The 20,050-nt window shown below is 57.8% G+C and overlaps 2 protein-coding genes across 4 annotated transcripts in view; one reads left to right on the top strand and one right to left on the bottom strand.

Annotated features, from left to right (window-relative positions):
* Window positions 1-662: 662 nt before the first annotated feature.
* Rbm15b (RNA binding motif protein 15B) lies at window positions 663-4,122 on the top strand. Its single transcript, XM_048334918.1, has one exon. The coding sequence runs from the start codon at window positions 878-880 to the stop codon at window positions 3,692-3,694; it is 2,817 nt and encodes a 938-aa protein (XP_048190875.1). The 5' UTR covers window positions 663-877; the 3' UTR covers window positions 3,695-4,122.
* Window positions 4,123-4,252: 130 nt separating this feature from the next.
* The window catches only part of Dcaf1 (DDB1 and CUL4 associated factor 1), a 40,641-nt gene continuing 24,843 nt past the window's right edge, over window positions 4,253-20,050 (bottom strand). For all 3 annotated transcript variants that reach the window (XM_048334917.1, XM_048334916.1, XM_048334915.1), the window contains exons 15-24: window positions 19,369-19,567; window positions 18,358-18,440; window positions 17,096-17,180; window positions 13,369-13,602; window positions 11,858-11,951; window positions 11,314-11,418; window positions 11,027-11,100; window positions 10,287-10,388; window positions 5,899-6,151; window positions 4,253-5,132 (exon numbers count right to left, since the gene is read on the bottom strand). In XM_048334917.1, the coding sequence (XP_048190874.1) occupies window positions 5,074-5,132; window positions 5,899-6,151; window positions 10,287-10,388; window positions 11,027-11,100; window positions 11,314-11,418; window positions 11,858-11,951; window positions 13,369-13,602; window positions 17,096-17,180; window positions 18,358-18,440; window positions 19,369-19,567 (1,288 nt within the window). In that variant the 3' untranslated portion in view covers window positions 4,253-5,073. The remainder of the gene's footprint in view (window positions 5,133-5,898; window positions 6,152-10,286; window positions 10,389-11,026; window positions 11,101-11,313; window positions 11,419-11,857; window positions 11,952-13,368; window positions 13,603-17,095; window positions 17,181-18,357; window positions 18,441-19,368; window positions 19,568-20,050) is intronic.

Raw genomic sequence — 20,050 nt, 5'->3', positions numbered from 1 at the left:
TTCTCCGCCTGAAGTTGGGCCCGGGGCTGCAATGCCTTTGGCATCTTGTCTGTGACTGGAACCACCCAGTGGGCCTGGCCACCCTTGGCCTCACCCTGCCTCTTGGAAGTGGACGGGCAGGAACCGAGCAGCGAGAGGTCAGCGTGGCAAGACACGGCAGCTTTGTCGTTGGCCCTGTGGCCCTGCCGTCTGTGCCTCCCACGGGGCGGGCGGTGGGGGGCAACGAGAAGTAGGGCTCCGTGAGCGGCAGGTGTGGCTGATCCGCCTGGGCTCCCCACACCACCCACAGCTGCAGTTGAAGACTGCTGGGACTGCCGAACGGGAACTGCTGAGCCTGGATGCGGAGGACATGCAGGAAGGGGACGAGGCAAGGACACGGACGCCGCTCGAGCTAGCGGGGCAGGATATGCGGGACGGGTCAAGACCTCCGCACCCACGAGCTACGTCTCGCTGCTCCCCTTGGGCGCCCGGCCCAGGAGCCTGAAGGTCCAGCGCCCAAGTGAACGCGTTTCTTCGCCGCCCGCTCCCATGGCTACGCGCAGTGCTGCACTCCGACCACGCGGTGGCGCCGGACTCCACGCGCCGGCCAGCCGGCGCGCCGCGGCGGGTCACGTGACTCGGGGCCGCGCAGTCGGCTGAGGCGCTTGGGGAGCGACTCGCGGTTCCGCCCACCGCGGTCACGTGACGCGGCCGGCGCAGCCTGATAGCGTCACAGCCCGCCCCTCAGCGCCGCTGCCGCCCCGCCCGGCCCGGCCGCCACCGCCGCGCCGAGTCCTTTTGTCCAAGATGGCGGCGCCGGGGGCGCTGCCTCCTGGGCCGTCAACGCCGCCGCTGTGAGGGGCCCGCGGGCCGCCCGCCCGCCCGCCTCGCCGGCGCCATGAAGCGGCAGAGCGAACGAGAGTCGAGCCCGAGCGGGCGCAGCTCGTCATCGTCCGCAAAGCGGCCGCGGGAGCGCGAACGGGAGGCGGAGGCGGGCGGGCGGCGGGCGGCACACAAGGCCTCCGGCGGCGGCGCCAAGCACCCGGCTCCGGCTCGGGTCCGTGACAAGCCCCGAGGCAGCAGCGGCGGCGGCGGCGGGGGCGGCCACCGCGACGGCCGCGGCGGCGCCGGGGACGCGAACCACCGGGCGGGCAGCGGGCGCTCGTCGGGCTCGGGCTCCGGGTCGGGCGGCGGCAGTGGCGGCGGCGGGGGCCGGGCCGGCAAGGCCTCGGGGGACGCGGGCGCCTCGGGCTCCTCGCCCCGCGCTTCGCCCCTGCCGCCGCCGCCGCCCCCGCCGCCGGGCGCCGAGCCCGCGGGCCCCGGCTCGGCCTCGGCCCCGGAGTACAAGACGCTGCTCATCAGCAGCCTGAGCCCCGCGCTGCCGGCCGAGCACCTGGAGGACCGGCTCTTCCACCAGTTCAAGCGCTTCGGCGACATCAGCCTGCGCCTGTCGCACACGCCCGAGCTGGGCCGCGTGGCCTACGTGAACTTCCGGCACCCGCAGGACGCGCGCGAGGCCCGGCAGCACGCGGCCGCCCGCCAGCTGCTGCTCTACGACCGCCCGCTCAAGGTGGAGCCGGTGTACCTGCGGGGCGGCGGCGGCGGGAGCCGGCGGGGCAGCGCCGCCTCCACGCCGCCCCCGGGCCCGCCCGCGCCCGCCGACCCCCTGGCCTACCTCCCGCTGCACGGCGGCGGCGGCGGCGGCTACGCCTACAAGCAGCGCTCGCTGTCGCCCGTGGCCGCCCCGCCGCGCGCGCGCCACGCCGCCGCCGCCGCGGCCGCCGCCGCCTTCGCGCTGGACGCCGCCGCCGCGGCCGCCGCCGCCGCCGGGCTGCCCCGCGACTACTACGGGCTGTACGACGACCGGGGCCGCCCCTACGGGCACGCGGGCGGCGGCGGCGGCGGCGGCGACGAGGACCTGATGCCCGAGGACGACCAGCGCGCCACGCGCAACCTGTTCATCGGCAACCTGGACCACGGCGTGTCGGAGGCGGAGCTGCGGCGCGCCTTCGAGAAGTACGGCATCATCGAGGAGGTGGTCATCAAGCGGCCGGCGCGCGGCCAGGGCGGCGCCTACGCCTTCCTCAAGTTCCAGAACCTGGACATGGCGCACCGCGCCAAGGTGGCCATGTCCGGGCGCGTGGTGGGCCGCCACCCGATCAAGATCGGCTACGGCAAGGCCAACCCCACCACGCGCCTGTGGGTGGGCGGCCTGGGGCCCGGCACGTCGCTGGCGGCGCTGGCCCGCGAGTTCGACCGCTTCGGCAGCATCCGCACCATCGACCACGTCAAGGGCGACAGCTTCGCCTACATCCAGTACGAGAGCCTGGACGCGGCGCAGGCGGCCTGCGCCAAGATGCGGGGCTTCCCGCTGGGCGGGGCCGAGCGCCGGCTGCGCGTGGACTTCGCCAAGGCCGAGGAGGCGCGCTACCCGCCGCCGCCCTACGCGCCCCCGCCGCCGCCGCCGCCGCCGCCGCCCCCGCCGCCGCCCGCGCACTACGAGCCGCTGACGGACGGCTACGCGCGCCACCGCGGCGGCGGGGGCGGGGACGCCGACCTGCGCGCGCGCGACCGCACGCCGCCGCACCTGCTGTACGGGGAGCGCGAGCGGGAGCGCGCCTTCGCCCCGGACGCCGACTGGCCCGGCGGCGGCGGCGGCAAGGGCGGCGAGCGCCGGACCGGCGGCCCCGAGGGCTACGGGCGCTCGGCGCGCAGCCGCAGCGGGGAGCGCTGGGGCGGGGACGCGGAGCGCGGCGCGCCCAAGCCCTGGGAGGAGCCGCCGCGGCGCAAGCGCCGGAGCCCGTCGGGCGAGCGCGAGCGGGAGCGCGGCCGCACCAGCCGCTCGCCCTACGAGGAGCGCGGCAGGACCAAGGGCGGGGCGCCGCCGCCGCCCCCGCCGCCCGCCGCCGAGCGCACCCCGGAGCGCGCCCGCCGGGAGAACCACGCGCCCGAGGGCGGCGGCAAGGACGCGGGCGGCGGCGGCGGGGGCTCGGTGGGCAACAGCCGGCACGCGGGCGAGGAGCGCGGCCGCGACCACCACCACCACGACGCCGCCGCCGAGCCCCCCCACGGCAAGAAGGGCCGGGACGGCGAGCGCAACCACCGGACGTCGGAGGCCGAGGCCAAGGCGGGCGGCGAGGAGGCGCGGCCCGAGGCGCGGCGGGTGAAGACGCTGTCGGAGTACGCGCAGACGCTGCAGCTGGGCTGGCACGGGCTGCTGGTGCTGAAGAACAGCTGCTTCCCGACGCGCATGCACCTGCTGGAGGGCGACCAGGGCGTGCTGGGCGGGCTGCTGCAGGACCGCGCCTCGGGCGCCCGCCTCACGCAGCTCAAGATCGCGCAGCGCCTGCGGCTCGACCAGCCCAAGCTGGACGAGGTGACGCGGCGCATCCGCCAGGGCAGCCCGCGCGGCTACGCGGTGCTGCTGGCCACGCAGGCGGCCGCGGGGCCCGGCGCCGACGCGCTGCCCGCCGCCGAGCCGGGCCTGCAGCGCCGCCTGCTCCGCAACCTCGTCTCCTACCTGAAGCAGAAGCAGGCGGCGGGCGTCATCAGCCTGCCGGTGGGCGGCGGCGGGAAGGGCCGCGACGGCACGGGCATGCTCTACGCCTTCCCGCCCTGCGACTTCGCGCAGCAGTACCTGCGCGCCGCCCTGCGCAGCCTCGGCTCGCTCGAGGAGGAGCACATGGTGGTGGTGGTCGTGCGGGACGCGGCCTAGCCCCGGCCCCGCGCCCGCCCGCCGGCCCGCCGCGGGACCGTGCGGGAGGGACGCTGTCGGCCACGCCCCCGGCGGAGGACGAGCCTCCAAGCTGGCGGGGTCCCGCCGGGTGTGAGGGCCGGGGCCTGCGCGGCGGCCGGAGGCGGCGTCCTCACCGCGCCCTGGGGGTGGCGGGGTGGCGGGGACGGAGGGGGAGGCGGGGCCGGGAGCCCAGGCGGCTGCCCGCCGTCCCCGCCACGCGTGGGTGCGGGAACTACGGTGCTGGCGGGGCTGGGCCTGTGCGGGGGAGGGGGTCACCCCCCGGCTCTGGGGCTGCCTGCCGGGCGCGCCCCCTTCCTCCCGGAGGCTCCGGGCCGAGCCCCGGCGCGCGTGGTGCGGTCCGCCGGGAGCCCGGGGCCCACAGGCCGCCGCGCCCCCCTCGCCCCCTTCCCGGGCCCCGCCGGCAGGCGCAGGCCAGGGCACCCCGGGCCCCTCCAGCGGGGTGGGGAGGGATGGAGATGGAGGGGGCGGCCCGGCACCCCCGCCCCGCCGAGAGAGAACAGGGAACACGGCCGTAAACAAAGACAGACTTGTTGTTTATTTTGTATTTTTTTAAATAAATACACTTTACATGAAAGAAGGCCTTTGATTTGTGATTTCCACGTGGGGAGGAAGGGGAGGGACAACAGAAACGGTGCTGCTGAGAAACTGAGTCACAGGGGGGGACGGGGACTTGCACCCTAAGTTCGCTGGACCCCACGGAAGCCGCGGCCGGGACTGGCCTGGTGGGCGCCCCGCCCCCCGGCGCCCCCCACCGCCCCCACGGGGGCGACGGGCGGACGGGCGGACGCCCGGCAGCGGGCGAGGCAGCCACAGAAGGTTTGCTTTTAAAAAAAAAAAATCATATATTATATTTATAATAAAATATTCTTAATCCTCATCAATTTATGAAACCACGATTTGTTTTTCCTTTGCATTTAAATACGTTATGTAAAAATGCCTCTCGCTGCGCGGCGGACGTCGGTCCCGGGGCTCCCGGGGGTCAGGCCGGGGTCAGAGTTCATACCCTCGGTATAAATGCGGGGGGGGGGGATTTTTTTTTGTTTTTTTTTTACATTTTATAAAAAACTATTCTGCTCTTTGAAGTCGGGATCGTTATACAAAGAAAATAGACTGCGGAGGCGCCGGGGCGCGCGGCTTGGTTTCTTTCTCCGTTTGTTTTGCCCATCCCGGGGGAGGGGGGGGGGGGGGGCAGGAGCGGCGGACCCCGGCGGCGTCTGGTGTGGTTCTGGTCTCCGGGAGGACCGGAGGCCTCGGGGCGCCCCCCCCCCCCGCCCCCGGCGGCCGCGGACCCGCTGACCCCGCTCCGCTCCGCTGGGCGGCTCGGCTGGGCGGCGGCCTCACTCGTTCAGGGAGAGGATGATGTCGTCCTCCAGGTCGGAGTTATCGGAGCTGTCGGCTGCGAGGTAAGCGGAGAGGGAGAGGGGGGGAGGGGGTCACCCCGGGGTCGCGGGGGAGCGCGCTCCCCACCCCCCCACCACACCTGGCACCCCCTCCCCGCACCCGGGACCAAAACAGCAATTAACGTCAACTGCCTGGCGCTGGCGAAACACCTGCGGCTCGGGGACCTGCGGGGCCCGTGGGACCTGCGGCCCGGGGCCCCCCCGCACCCCCACACCCCCGGGCGCGCAGGCCGAGCCCCCAGCTCCCCGCATGAAGCAAGGGGCGGTGGGGGGGCCCTCCCCTCTCCCCCTACTCCAGAAGGGGGGAGAGCCAAGGCGGACCGTGACCCCCCCCACAGGGTGCGGTGGCTGGCGTGGGTGCGAGGAATGGGGCAGGGAGCAGCCCGGGGTCGGGGGTCCCTGGGGTTGGGGTGCCCTTCCCCCCCTCCACACCCTGCGGGCCAGTGCGGGGCTCCTCGGAGGCCCACGCCTGGCGTGGGGACGGGAGTTGGAAGGCGGAGGGGAGGCGTGGCTCACTGTGCGGCAGGCGAGGAGGCCCCCACTCCCCTCTCCTCCCCTCCGGCAGGGAGGGACAGAACCGGCGACTGGAGTTCCAGCCCCAGGCCTGGCACCACCCCCCCCCCAGGGTGAGGCCTCGCCCCCTCGGGGAAGGGCTGACAAACGCAGGCCTGCCACCGGTTCCGTCAATCCGTTTTATTAGAACACAGCCGTGCGCGCTGGGTTACGGGGTGGGCCGGGGGGGCCGGTGGGCGCTGTACTTACTGTCCCCCAGGATGAGCTCCACCTCCTCGTCGGCGTCCGAGTCCTCATCCTCCCCGTCCTCCCCCTCCTCCAGCAGGTTGGCCAGCTCCTCGTCGGAGGGGGAGAAGTCGTTGTCGGCGTCCTCGCCCGCGTTCCCGTTGTTGTCGTCCTCCTCCAGCTCCGCCTCCAGCAGCTGGTCCGTGTCCAGCTCGTCCAGGTCGTCCGTGTCGTCGTCGTCCTCGTCGTCGTCCTCCTCCTCCTGCTCCTCCTCCTCCTGGGGAGAGGGGAGGCCACGCGGGCCGTCAGCGCGCGCGGCCCACCCGGGGCGCCCCCACGGCCTCGCACACGCGGGGTGCCGGCCATCTCTATGCCTCGCGCTCTCTCCCCATCAACCCCAGCGCGTGGACTGAGTCCGGGGATGGCAGTGCGGCCATAGCTCAGGAGGCTGAGGTCTGAGGATCGCGGTTCAAAGCCAGCCCAGGCGGGAAAGTCCGCGAGGCTCTCCGTCTCCAAGGAGCCACCGGGAGACCCGCAGCGGTGCCGTGGCTCGCAGTGACAGCGCGCGGGCCTTGAGCGGAAGAGCTCGGGACGGCGCCCAGGCCCTGAGGTCGAGCCCCACGACAGACAGACAGAAACACGATGTTTTCCTTTTAAAGAAGAAACAGTTCACTAACGCAGGCTTACATGACAGACCCCCCCCCCCCCACTTTCCTGTGACAACCCAAAGAGCACACTCGGAAGCCACCCACCCTCCCACCCTCAAGACGACCATTGTGCGCACGTCGGGAACGCCGCCAGAAATCAAGGAGCTGTTTTTTCTCTCGGCCCCGTAGCTCAAGTGTCCGACCGCCAGCAGGTGCAGCAAGACAATTCCCCATTCTTCCTTTCCGCACAACGCCCAGCTTGGCTGAGCCGGGAGAACTGAGAAAGCGAAGTTTCCCCATCAGGGGCAGTGCTGGCGAGCCAGCCAGGCTGGGTCCACGCGCCACACCACAGACGCCGGCGCGCCACCTCGGGCCCCCGGGGCCCCCCGACGGGAAAGCCCAAGGCAGCAGCTCAGCACCGCGCCCCAGCCCCGGTTCAGGCGTGCACGCACATTGCACGCACATTGCATGCACACACCAGACGCCACGCCTTCCATGACTGACACAAGCTCTAAGGGGGCGACCAAGTGTGCGCGGCCAGTGCGGCTCATTCTGTGGCTGCTCGTTCAACACAGGGCACAGCTCACCCCTCCCGCTACGACGCCAAACTCCCCGAGTCCGCAGGGCCTGAACTGCTTTTATGGGGCGTGGGCTGCCTCTGTACAAAGCTCTTTAACAACTGTTTCACGCAGGCGCTTTATGCCGAACCATCTCAGTACAAGGGAGCTGGCCACGCATTCTCGCGTGCCTGTTTCGTTAAGGCGGAAAGGCAAATTCAAGCGTGCGGGTCACGGGTGTTTGCATCCCTAAGCCGTGACTGCCACACCTGGAGCATCTGGGGGCGCACTTTGAATGGCAAATGGCCCGCATGAAAACCCCGGGTCTCTAGTCGTAGAATCAGGTGAGGCGTATGAAGGAAAATAACTGAGAAGTTAATAAATCGGCTGGCACACAGAGAGAGGCAGTGGAGAGAGGCGCAGCAGGCAAAGCAAACAGCAAAGCGTCAGCACAAGGTGCCACAAGGTTGACAGGCCACGCGCAAGCTTTCCAGGGACTTAAACACGCCGTCCAATCCAGGACGCGTGAGGAGTCTCCTTTGACAGGAAATCCACCACATAACCAACAAAGAGCACGAATCCTGAGAAATCCCGGGGCCATGCGAACCCCCCGTGGCGCACACGCAGCGAGGCCAGCACCCACGGCCCTCAGTGCGGCCGGGCTTGCAGACTCCCACCAGCGGGGGCCCCTTCTGCCTGCGGAGCCACCAGGTCCCAGCCCTCCCCCAGCCCCTCCCTGGGCCTCCGCTCTTCCCAGTGGGAGAAGCGAGGTCCTTAGGGAAGGCTCTGGAGAGCATTCCCACTCCACGCGTGCGCACAGCGCCCCCCGCGCCCAGAGGGCCTTGGCAAATCCTAGCTTCCCCTGAACTTGACCTTCCCCTCAAGGACACGCAGCAGACCTCCCAGGACGCCAGGGCCATGCCCCGAAGGGACCTCGGCCCACCCACTGCCCTCTAAACGGCAAAGATGCGGGAGGGCGGGGGTGAGGGCGCATGCACTCGCTCCGCCTGTCGTTTCCAAGCTGCCCCCGGGGACCGCGCTGCCGGCGGTGGTGGAGAGCGCGCAGGAGCACAGGAGGGCCGGGGCTACCGCAGCCACGGGGAGCACGGGAGCCACCGGGACCCACAGGACGCCGAGCGGAGCTGGTCAGGATCTCGAGGGGACCTAGTGCCACTCACCATCTGCTACCAGGACTCGCTTCCCTCAGCTCCCCAGCCCCGGCACGCGGGAGGAGGAGGCCCTCCATGCTCCGCTCAGTCTCCTAATCCCACAGCTCCCTGACTCCTCGGCGGGGAGGCCGGGGCCCCGCTGGACGCCGCGGCCGCAGAGCACTCAGCAGAGGCCTCCTGCGCCGGCACAGCCCTGGCAGCACTTGGTGAGGCGGCGTCAACTCCGGAGCCTTCACATCCTCCGGGATAAGCGCGGTCTTGGAACAAGCCACGGCACAGCGGCTCGCGCCGGCCACCCCGTCTCCTCGGGAGGCGGAGGGCGGGAGAAACGGAAGCCAGGCGGGACACTAGCGTGAGCTCATCACAAATAAGCCCTCCACTCCCCGCTGGGTGCGAGGCCCAACGAGGACGACCAGGCAAAAGCCCCAGCCCCCCGCTCACACATAAGGGGCGCGCGCAGGGCTGGGGCGCCTCGCGCGGCCGAGCGCCTGCCCTGCCAGCAAGGACGAAGCTCGGGCTCAAACTCTCTCTTGGACGTCAGGCACAGGGCCTGGACTCGGGCCCCGGCGCCGTCTAGGAGCTCTTCCTGCTCCACAGCCGGTGCTCTACCACTGCAAGCCACAGCTCCGCTTGCGTGAGGTTTTCTGGTGGCTGATTGGAGATGGAGTCTCACGGTTTCCTGCCCTGGCTGGCTTCAAGCCACGATCGTCAGATCTCAGCCTCCTGAGTAGCTAGGATGACAGATGTGAACCACCAGCGCCTGGCTGGTTCACTCTGTTTACCTTTTTTTTCTGCCAGTCCTGGGGCTTGAACTCAGGGCCTGGGCACTGTCCCAACGTTTCTTTTGCTCAAGGCTAGAATTCTACAACTTGAGCCACAGAGCCACTTCCAGTTTTCTGTATATGTATGTGGTGCTGAGGAATGGAACCCAGGGCTTCGCGCATGCTAGGCGAGCACTCGACCGCGAAGCCACATTCCCAGCCCAACTATTTATTTGTAAAGGTAAAGTCTCCTGTAACCTTGCCCAGACTGGCCTCAAACTCACAATTTCCCTTTACTGATGGGAGTGGCTGAGACTACAGACATAGGATACCACTCCCTGCTAGAAAATTGATCCTTTTTAAAATCGCTATTATAAAGGTGGTACACAAAGCACTTACATAAGTCACGGAATGAGTGCATTTCTTTATGGACCGCGTCGCCCCTCCCCTTGCGCCCTCCAGGTTTTTCCCTCCCACCCATCCCCCCCTACCAGTTTACAGTTTGTTTTCCACAGGTTCAGTGAGGACCACAGCTACCTCTCTCTGCTCACCCTTTGCCCCTCTCCTGCCTTCCCAAAGACAAACAGCAAGACCAAGGAAAAAAAAAACCTCATCTGCATTTCCAGGAGTTCCTTTCAATAAATATTATTTTATAGGATCAGAGAAGCACATAAGCCTTGCGCCTCTGTGTCCCTGTCCTGGGAGTCTCCTCCTTGGGGAGGTCTCCCTGTGTGAATGGCGAGGGTCCTGTGTAAACTGCCATGCCCCTGTATGTCGGATCTAGCTTCCCCAGAGGAGAGCGCGCGCGCGCCAGTGGTCTCTCTGGGCTTGTTCCGGGTAGGGAGATCTAAAAGCCAGAATAGGGCACTGACAGCAAAGGATGGAATGAAGACATTCCCGACATGAAAACCAACAGATGACTAGGCTGTAAATTACAAATGGAACTCGGGATCATCAGATACTGATAAGTTAGTTCTCATTTTTATCTTTTATTTATTTTTTGAGTCAGTTCTCACACCATGTGGCCCAGGGATGACCTCAAACTTCTGAGCCTTCTGACTCAGCCTCCAGAAGGCTAAAGTTGTAGGCACAAGCCACCATCTTGGCTCCATTACAGTCTATACACAAAACGGCACTCCCTTCCACCAAACACCTGCCCAGCCTTCCGAATACGGCAGCAGACAGCAAGGGCCGAGCCACCAAAGTCAGCGGAAGGCAGAAGGACATAGCCACTAGGAGGCTGCGTGGCGCAGGAAGGACGCTCAAGGGAGCACTCACCTGGTCCTCCTCTTCGTCCTCGTCCTCGGCCAGCCGCTGTCGGCCCACTTCATACAGTCTGCACACTGTGTCCATGTTCAGGGCGTCCATGCTGCCCTGGTTCTGGAAGGAAACACGCAGCCTTGAGGAGCAGCGGCTCGCCCGGGAACCCGACCCCAGCCCATCCACGCCGCTGATGGCTCACAGTCTGGAGCTGCCTCTGAAAATGTTACACCTGGGGCACGCTGGGAGCTGGGAGGACGGGATTCCAAGGCTCAGACGGCGAGTTATAAACACAGGGGGGCCACGGTCATGACTCCAAGACACAGAACTGTGCGTTATCTTATGCTGTAACAACCTTATGATTTCTCCGTGCCCTTAGGTTCTCAATAATCTACCATCCGGAACTGTCTACCAACACATCTGATACAAAATGTATGTCAAGTAACTTGAAAACAACCCTGACTTGCCAGCTGCCAGTGGCTCACGCCTATCATCCTAGCTACTCAGAGGCTGAGTTCTGAGGATAGCGGTTCAGAGCCAGCCCGGGCAGGAAAGTCCATGCCACTCATCTCTTAATTAACCACCAGAAAACTGGAAGTGGCGCTGTGGCTCAAAGTGGTAGAGCGCTAGCCTTGAGCTGAAGAGCTCAGGGACAGCGCCCAGGCCCAGAGTTCAAGCCCCACGACCGACAAAAAACAACAACAGAAAATGACCCTGACCAAAAGGGCAGGACCTCCACCCAGAGGAGGCCCCTTTACCTCAATGACAGCGAGATAGCAGTCTTTGGTGTCTGTACACAGGTCAAAGATGTTCCGCTTCACATCAATGGTTGCTGAAACACAAAGTGACAAGTCTCAGGATTGGCCCTATTGCACTTTTTAACCTGTTTTTCTTTCAAAGGAAGTCAAGGTGTTTGATCCCAAGTATTTCCTGAACTCCACTGGTCAAAGAAAAACGACAGACCTCTTGGAATGTGGAGGGTCTTCAAGAATAAACACACACATGACAAATTAAAAAGGATCCATGGCGGCCCCCTGGTGCTTACCTATAGGCTTGTAATCGGTTGCGTTAAATGTTCGGAAGGATGACCCAAAAGGGCTTTTCATCCTCTCTTCCATTAAGTCGTCTTCGTCATCTGCCTGCAACATAGCTAGTGGGGGTGAAACACTTATTTAAAATCAGAAACATCTTGTGTGTGCTACTACAAGAAGTTTTAATTCAGTGGGTCTCCTCATGTCCCCCGATCACCGCCCCTTGCATCTCACCTACGGTGACAAACGACATGCACAATCTCGCATCTACCACCCACCATGGGACTGCTCAGTGGGTGGTGCCACACACGCGCGCGCGCGCGCACACACACACACACACAGTTTTCAAGTTCACGACCACAACCCAGTTCGTCTTTCTATACGAGATTTGTGATCTGCAGAATGTTTACCTTCCCTTTGGTCTCCACATGTACTAGTGGTTTCTTTTACGTGACATCTTCCAAACGCCCCCACGAGGGAGAGATTATCCCCCACAGTGAGTGTGAGGTGTGTCGGGGGCAGGAAGAAGGGGAGAGAACCAGGTACAAGGCTCAGTACCTCCGTACATCACTGTTCCCGTGTGGTTGAACACCACGCGACACTGATCCAGGGCAGGGACGGTGTGTAACAGGTGGAAAGTTCGAAGGTCCCACTGGGAGAGGGGTTAAGGAAAACAAGCTCACACGCCAGGCGCCTGGGGCTCACACCCACAGTCCTATCTCTTTGGGAGGTTGAGACGGAGAGGACTGAGGCCAACTTAGGCATGCGCACAAGATCAATAGTGGGGCACAGAATACGGGCCTGTCACCCTAGCCACGTGGGAGGCGGAGGCCGAGGGGCTCTCCATTCTAGGACTGGAACATTTTCAAGACTCCATCTTTAAGGAAGATGCTCTTGTCATTCCTGTTACAACAGGGGGCCTAAATAAGAGCGCAGTCTAGGCACAGGAAGGAAGGCCCTCTCTCTAAATTAACCAGTGCCCAAAAGGGGCACAAGCAGTAGAATGTCAGCCTCCCAAGTGCAAAGGCTCTGAGTTCAAGTCCCAGTACCAGCACACACACAAAAAAGGTTGTTTTTGTTTTAATTTTCCAGTTTGTTTTGCAGGACTAGGGTAAGAACCCAGGGCACTATGCATGCTAGGCAAGCACTCCCAACCACAAAGCTACCAAGGCACTCATGGAAATTCTAAAATACCACTTTTTTAAACTTCTATTAGACATCTGTCTCTTAAAAGTTAACAGATGTCCCTAAAAACAACATATGGGCCAGGCACTGGTGGTTCATGCCTGTAATCCCAGCTACTCAGGAGGGTGAGATCTGAGGATCAAGGTTCAAAACCAGCCTGGACAAGAAAGGCACTGAGACTCTCATCTCCAATTAACCACCAGGAAAACTGGAACTGGTGCTCTGGTCAAAGCACTAGCTTTAAGCAAAAAACAACTCAAGGAAAGCACCCAGGCCCTGAGTTCAAGCCCCAAAACTGACAAAGATGAAAACAAATATATTGTACGGTATTCTCCGTACATATAAAAGTTACATTTAAAAAAAGTTACGCAAGTTCATTCCCCACAAAACAAGTATTTCCTTCCCTCATACATGTCGGCAACTGATTTCTAGAGAGTAAAAGTAAAGTCCTCCCGAAAGCCGTTCTGTCTGTTCAGAGCTGGGCGCAGACGCTCATGCCTGTAATCCTAGCTACCCAAGAGCTGGCCAGCAGGATCGCAGGTCCAGGTTGGCTCAGGGAAAAAGTCCACACGACTCCATCTCTACCAATAAAAAGCAGGTAGCGCATGCCTGTCATCCCAGCTACAGAGAAAATGTCAACAGGAGACTCATCACCCAGACCAGCCTGGGCGTCCATGTCCCCCCAGATAACTAAAGCAAAACCGGCTGTGAACAGGGCTCAAGCGGTGGAGCAGACAGGTGCCTACTGAACCCAAGGCCCGAGTTAGTTCTAACTCCCGTAGTGGCGCCAACTTAAGAAACAAGGAAACAGAAAAGGGCAGCTCACGACTTAAAATGTTTTTGCCTAAGAAACCAGATGACGAGCGCACGCGTGTGAAGGATACGATCTCAGTGTTGATGATGAGTTCCAGCCCATTGGGGTGGAAAACGCCGCTGATGTTCATGTTGAACTTGTCAAACTTGTGGATGGCCTGTGCGGAGCGGACATCCCACAGGACGCCATCGTTTAACACAAGGTCGTCCGTGGGGTTAAAGGTGGCACAGTTCCTCTTGTAGTTGTTGGCAAGATCTGGGTTAAACAGAGTCAACAGCTTGTTGCCAGTCTGAATATCATAAATCTTTAGAGAAGAAGGGGCGGGAAAAGAAAATCAGACCAATCCATTCATTGACAAACTTAAAAAGAAAAACTGTGTGTAAAATACGCCTCACAAACTTTCCCTGGATTACGAACACCCTAACACTGGAAAGTAACTGGAAAGCTGGGTTTAAGTGCTTTCCAGTTTCCCATTTGAGGTTTCAAAAATCCCTTTGCTATCAGTAAGAAAGAAACAAAATTGCATTGGGAATCTTAATAAGGCAATTCCTAACCCCTCCCCATTAAATGAAACAGAAAAGAAGGACTTAGAAGCATGGCTCAGGTTGTGGAGAAACAGCCAATGAGCGAAAGCAAGCCTCAGACACCAAGTTTGAGTCCTGATCTCCAACAAAAAAGAAACAGAGAAGCTTCTAACATCAAAACTGGAAATTCTCCACATGGATCAATCAATGGTGATCCACAGAACACTCCTTACAAATCTCCCCACGTACACACACGTTAGCCCCACTCATACGAGGCGTTTTTCAAGTCTACGGGGTGTAACCCACCCAGATCTTCCGGCTTATAAGCATGCTGTAATGGGGGCCAAGCCTTTTAACAAGTTTTAAAAAAAATTAAACATCTCAATCATTTGATCTAGAAACAAATAAGACATCACAAGGAAACAAACACATTTAGGTCACAGGACAAACTAGCCTGGTCTCTTCAAGAATCAATGTCATGAAAACTGGAGAAATGGCTCTTGCCTTTAAAACATTAAGCCATAACAATCAAATGCAATGTGTGAATCTTTGGCTGGATCCTGGCTCAAAACAACAACAAATTGAAACCAAATACATCAAGAAGAAACAATTAAGAAAACCGAGTATGGACTGGATATTAAACCGAGATTACTATAATAGTTTTAAATTTGGCAAGTGTGATTATATAATAAAACATTATTAGGAGATGCTTTAAGATTTAAGAGATAAAATGTCATGTTGTCTCCAACTTACTTTCAAGTAACTCAGTGAAATACACACTGACACAGAAGATATGCAAAATATTAAATTGACAAATCTAGGGAGGGTGTATATGTACTAGTCTTTCCATTTTTCTATGTTTTAACATTTACAAGGGGAAAAGTTCTAGTTTTATCACTCCATATCCTCCCCCAAATTCTAAACTGCTGCTCTACTTTGGTTTTTCAGCAAGAACATTTCAAAAGAATATTCTAGAGGATAGAGGCAACCCTGCTGGAAAAGAAATATACCTTACTTATGTAACTAACCCCTCTGTACATCGCCTTTGCAACGAAATGTACTGATTACCTTACTTATGTAACTAATCCCTTTGTACATCACCTTTACGATAAAATTTTTTTTAAAAAACAAAAAACAGCAAAGAGTCAAAACTACTTCATAAAAAAGAGAATTGTCTCTGTGTCCCTTTTTTTAGGGTGGTCAGTCGTGGGGCTTGAACTCTGGGCCTGGGCGCCGTCCCTGAGCTCTTCAGCTCAAGGCTCTGCTCTTGTCTTTCTCACGCAATTAAGAATTTTACATCTGATCACATATCACCTTCTAAGTGTCTTCATCTTGCTTGGAGACGGGCCCAACCCTACCCCTGACCCCACTACTGGCCACATCATTTTCCAATCCTTCCTTCCACCCCTCTGCTTTCCCTCACTCTCTAGCACTGTCCATGTAATACACCGCAACTCTGCTTCTATATTTATTGTCTCTTAAGTCAGGGACTTAACTGCCTGTAAAACTTGGAAAGGAAAAAAAAAAAACCACTCCTTTTAGCCAAGTATGATGATACACGCCTGTAATTCTAAACCCTCCGGAGGTGGAAACCGCATCTAGCCCTCCCAGCCAGTCAGGTATCAGTGGCTCATGTCTGCAATCATTGAGGAGGCTGTGATCTGAGGATCTCAGCTCAGAGCCAAAAGGCAGGCAAATCTGAAAGGCTTTCATCTCCAATTAACCAGCAAAAACTACAGCGTGCAGGGCGTCAGTGGCTCACGCCTGTCATCCTAGCTACTCAGGAGGCTGAGATCAGAAGAGCTTGATTCGAAGTCAGCCCAAGAAGAAAAGTCCATGAGACTCATCTCCAATTAAACACCCACTATCTAGAAGCAGAACTGAGGCTCATATGGCACAGTGATAGCCTTGAGCACAGAAGCTCGGGGATAGCACCCAGGTCACAGTTCAAGCCCCAGAACTAGCACCAAAAAACCCACAAAACAGTGGTTGGAATGGCAGAGTGTGGGCTGAGTGATGGACAAAAAAAAGAGGCGAGCAAGCTGGGTGCCAGGGGCTCACGCCGCTCATCCCAGCTACGTGGGAGGCTGAGATCTGAGGATTTCAGTCTGAAGCCAGCCCAGGCAGGAAAATCTTATCTCCAATGAACCACCAGAAAACTAAAAGTGGTGCTGCCACTCAATGCGAGAGAGTGCTAGCCTTGAGCAAAGTAGCTCTGGGACGGCAGCCCCCAGGCCCTGAGTTCAAGGCCCATGACTGAGAAAAAATTTTTAAAAAAAATTTTTTTTAAAGAGCAAAGTGAGGGCTGGGGATATGGCCTAGTGGCAAGAGTGCTTGCCTCATATACACGAAGCCCTGGGTTCAATTCCCCAGCACCACATATACAGAAAACAGCCAGAAGTGGCTCTGTGGCTCAAGTGGTAGAGTGCTAGCCTTGAGCAAAAGAAGCCAAGGACAGTGCTCAGGCCCTGAGTTCAAGCCCCAGGTTCAAACCCTATTGGAGACATGAAAATCAGAGTCCAAAGGCCACCTTGGCTATACAATGAGACCCTGTCTCAAAACACACACACACACAAAAAAAAACCCTACTGTGCTATTACCTCTCGAATGCTCAGATGAAGCTCATCTTCAGCCCTTTCCCATGTCTCCCGTATAGTTTAGAACTACTCTATTATACGTCTAGATTCTAATTGGAAGGAAAATCTTCTGGTGTTTTCTTATGTTTGAGGTTATATTTGAATAGTCGCCAGTGTGCTAGGTGAATGCTCTATAAATGAGCTATATTATCACTAGCACTACTCACACTCCTTTTTAAATTTTATGTTAAAGTAGAATACAAGTTGCTAACACTTACCTCAAACTTGCAATCTTCCAGATCTCTAGGATCTAGGCATGAGCCACTACATTCAGTCAGCTCTTTTGCGTAATTTCTTGCTACCACTCACCCAAGAGAGAGTTTCAATAGGGTTTGAGCCCCGGTGGCCTCAAACTCAAGATCTCCCTGCCTCAGCCTCTTAAGTGCTGATTAGAGATACAGATCACCATGCTCACAACTCCCTGGGACTCGGATGGATGGATGGATGGATGGATGTGTGTGTTCTTTCTTTTAGATGAAATCCTGTGCATGCTACCCTAGCACTCTACTTCCGAGGCGTAATAGAAGGTATCCCCGATCTTCAGTAAATAGTGTCTAGTCCCCACACTCCACAGATGAGATTTCAGTATGAACACCTGAGGAGTCACCTGGAAACCATTGGACTCTTAAGTACTTACATGAGCAATGTCTCCTTTTGTGCCTATAACCCGATCCTGAGAGTGCTTACTGAATTCAACATAGTGATCTTCGGTGAAGGAATGCCTATGGAAAACAACACAAGGATTTAAGTGGCAGGTCTTCAGGATACCCTCTTTCAACCAATTAAAGAGTGATTTCCACCTTAACGCACAACCCCCCATACTTCTCACAGGAGAAATAACTGGGTAGCACTTGATTGAAAAGAAAATCCCACATGAACCCATGCAAAAAGACCACAAATAATTAACAAAATTTCTTGGTTAGAGAAATGGCTAATATTGCACGGATGCCTTTGAAAATGCACCAGCAAGTGTGTCATATGTAAATAAAAGTACGTACGCACATGGGTCTTTTGGAGGTTGTGAAGGGTCTGCTGAATAACGGAAATGTAGACACTTTATGAGAATAGGAATTGAGAAAGATAAAAACCTAACCAGAACCGGCACCATGGGCTTACACCTGTAATCCTAGCTACTCAGGAGGCTGAGATCTGAGGATAGCAGGTCAAAGACAGCTTGGGCAGAAAAGTCTGTGAGAGAAACTCTTATCTCCAACTACCAGAAAAGCCAGAAGTAGAACTGTGACTCAAGTGGTAGAGTGCTAGCCTTGAGCAAAAACACTCAGGGACAGTGCCCAATCCCTAAGACAAGCTCCAGGACTGAAACAATAACAACAAAAACCTAGCCAGGTAGGTACCAAGCAGTGATTCATACCTATAATCCTAGCTACTTGGGAGGCTGAAAACAGTAGCATCACAGTTTGTAATCCCAGGCAAAAAGTTTGCCAAGAATCTTTCCCATCCGTGGCTAGGTAACCTTGGCTAGGTCCGGTGCCTTGCCTATCAGCTGGAGCTGTCTGGATGCTGACAACAGGAGGGGCGTGGAAAATGCGCCCACAAGCCCATCAAGGAAAAGGAAACGAGCTGCCGCCCAGACACATGCCTGGGTAGGAAGCAAGGTCTGACTTTAAAAACAGCCAGCCGGCCATTTTAAAAACAGGGCTGGAGGCATGGCTCAATGACAGAGGGGCCAGCCTAGCATGTGCAAGGTCCCTGAGTTCAAACCCTAATAGTACCAAAAACAAAGACAAAAAACTTAATTCCACATGGATTGGATGACGAAGATCGATGGTGACAGCTCAAATCGTTTCTCTTTTCCCAACAGGCTTGTAGATTAACATCAGTTGAAAAGGGATACGAGTTAAGTTACAGAGAAACTGGGCTGCATAAACAAATACATACTTCATATCAAATACTGATTTCATCCCCCAGAGTGCAGACAAGGGCTGGCTCCACGTAGCAGATGTCAGCAGCAATGACCCATCCTAAAAGGAGAACTAAAGTGAGTAACTGCGTGTGTGTGCCTGTGCAGGTGGCAGTGTCTGTCGCTAACATCTGAAAACAGAGGAGTAAAATCGAGCATGGTAGGCACACGTGTAATACCAGCACTTGGAAGCTACGACAGGAAGAACATGAATTAAAGGTCAGCCTGGGCTATACAGCAACATTATCTCACAAAACCGTAAGAGCAAGGACTGCTCAGTGGTCAATCACTAGTCAAATACACACAAGGCCTAGGTCCAATCCCTGGCACCCAGAGGAAAAAAATTAGAATACAGGCTGGCATTGTGGCTTAACTGCAGAGCACTTTCCTAGCAAGCTAAGGCCCCAAGTTCATACCCTAGTACTACCAAACTCATTAATGGAAAAAAAAAAAAAAAAATATGGGGTTGCGGGGCTGGGAATGTGGCCTAGTGGTTGAGTGCTTGCCTAGCATGCATGAGGACCTGGGTTCGATTCCTCAACACCTCATATACAAAAAAGGCCAGAAGTGGCACTGTGGTAGAGTGCTAGCCTTGAACAAAAAGAAGCCAGGGACAGTGTCCAGGCCCTGAATTCAAGCCCTAGGACCTGTATACACATGCACAAACACACATGCACCACTACTGTTACCTTGTAAAGAAAGTACAAACCTTCCTGGAACAAGAAATATTCAGAAAGGACTAGGATTTAAATATATGGACCTATAGTGTTGGGGAGAATAATTAAATTTGAGAGGACACTGGACCTTCCTAAACTGGTAAAAAAGAAAAACATACCCTAACAGTCAATTATTCTCCCTCTGAAATATGGGTCACCATCAACTGGACTGTCTAGGCTGAGAGCTCTTCTCCCATAGAAAGGCCCACCAAGGGGCACCGGTCCCCCCCCCCCCCCAGGACGACTGGGGAGGTCCAGGAGAGGAGTCCTCACCCTGGAGGGCTCCAAGTGTGTGATGGCTGAGTTGTGGCAGTTGTAGCTGGCCTCCTCCTGGCCGCTGAAGACGTTGTAGAGCTTCAGCTGCCCGGTGCAGGTCCCCAGCATCAGGAACCGCTCCCGCGCTGAGAACGCGCAGCACGTGAAGCCGCTCTCGTCCTCGTTCGCTTCCCGGAATACTGAAATGGGACGAAACCTAGACGAAACAAAACAACAACAAAAAAAGTGACCATCACACACGGGATGCGTAGGATCGCTGCAAAAGCCGTTTTGCTAGAAGGAATAAAAGAACATCAACTTACGTTAGGTTTCAAAAAGTGAGCTGTGTAAAAAGAAAGTGTGTTCTGAAACGTGACAGGGCCCTTTTAAGGGTTCCTTTTAAGTGAGATAACTTACAAATGGAAACAAGACGGATGTCCCTGTGATCCCACGACCTACATCCCAGACGTGCGAAGGATCACAGCGCAAGGCGAGCCAGACCAGCACAGCAAACGTACTGGGGCATCACCTCAGTACGCTGCCGACAGTCACGCGGCGAGCCCGGGGGCCGGCAAAAGGTGGCACACTTACGTTTGCTCATGTATCACAGAAAGTGGCGGGTCTATTTCAAGCCAAAAAAAAAAAAAAATGGCTTTCTTATCGTGCTCCCAAACCTCGCCCCATCAAGTGTAGGCGGAGG

Source organism: Perognathus longimembris, chromosome 26 (genome assembly GCF_023159225.1).
Source record: "Perognathus longimembris pacificus isolate PPM17 chromosome 26, ASM2315922v1, whole genome shotgun sequence".
NCBI classification, from domain to species: Eukaryota; Metazoa; Chordata; class Mammalia; order Rodentia; family Heteromyidae; genus Perognathus; species Perognathus longimembris.
Note: the sequence above shows the minus strand (reverse complement) of the source record. Positions and strands in the feature narration are given on the sequence as shown.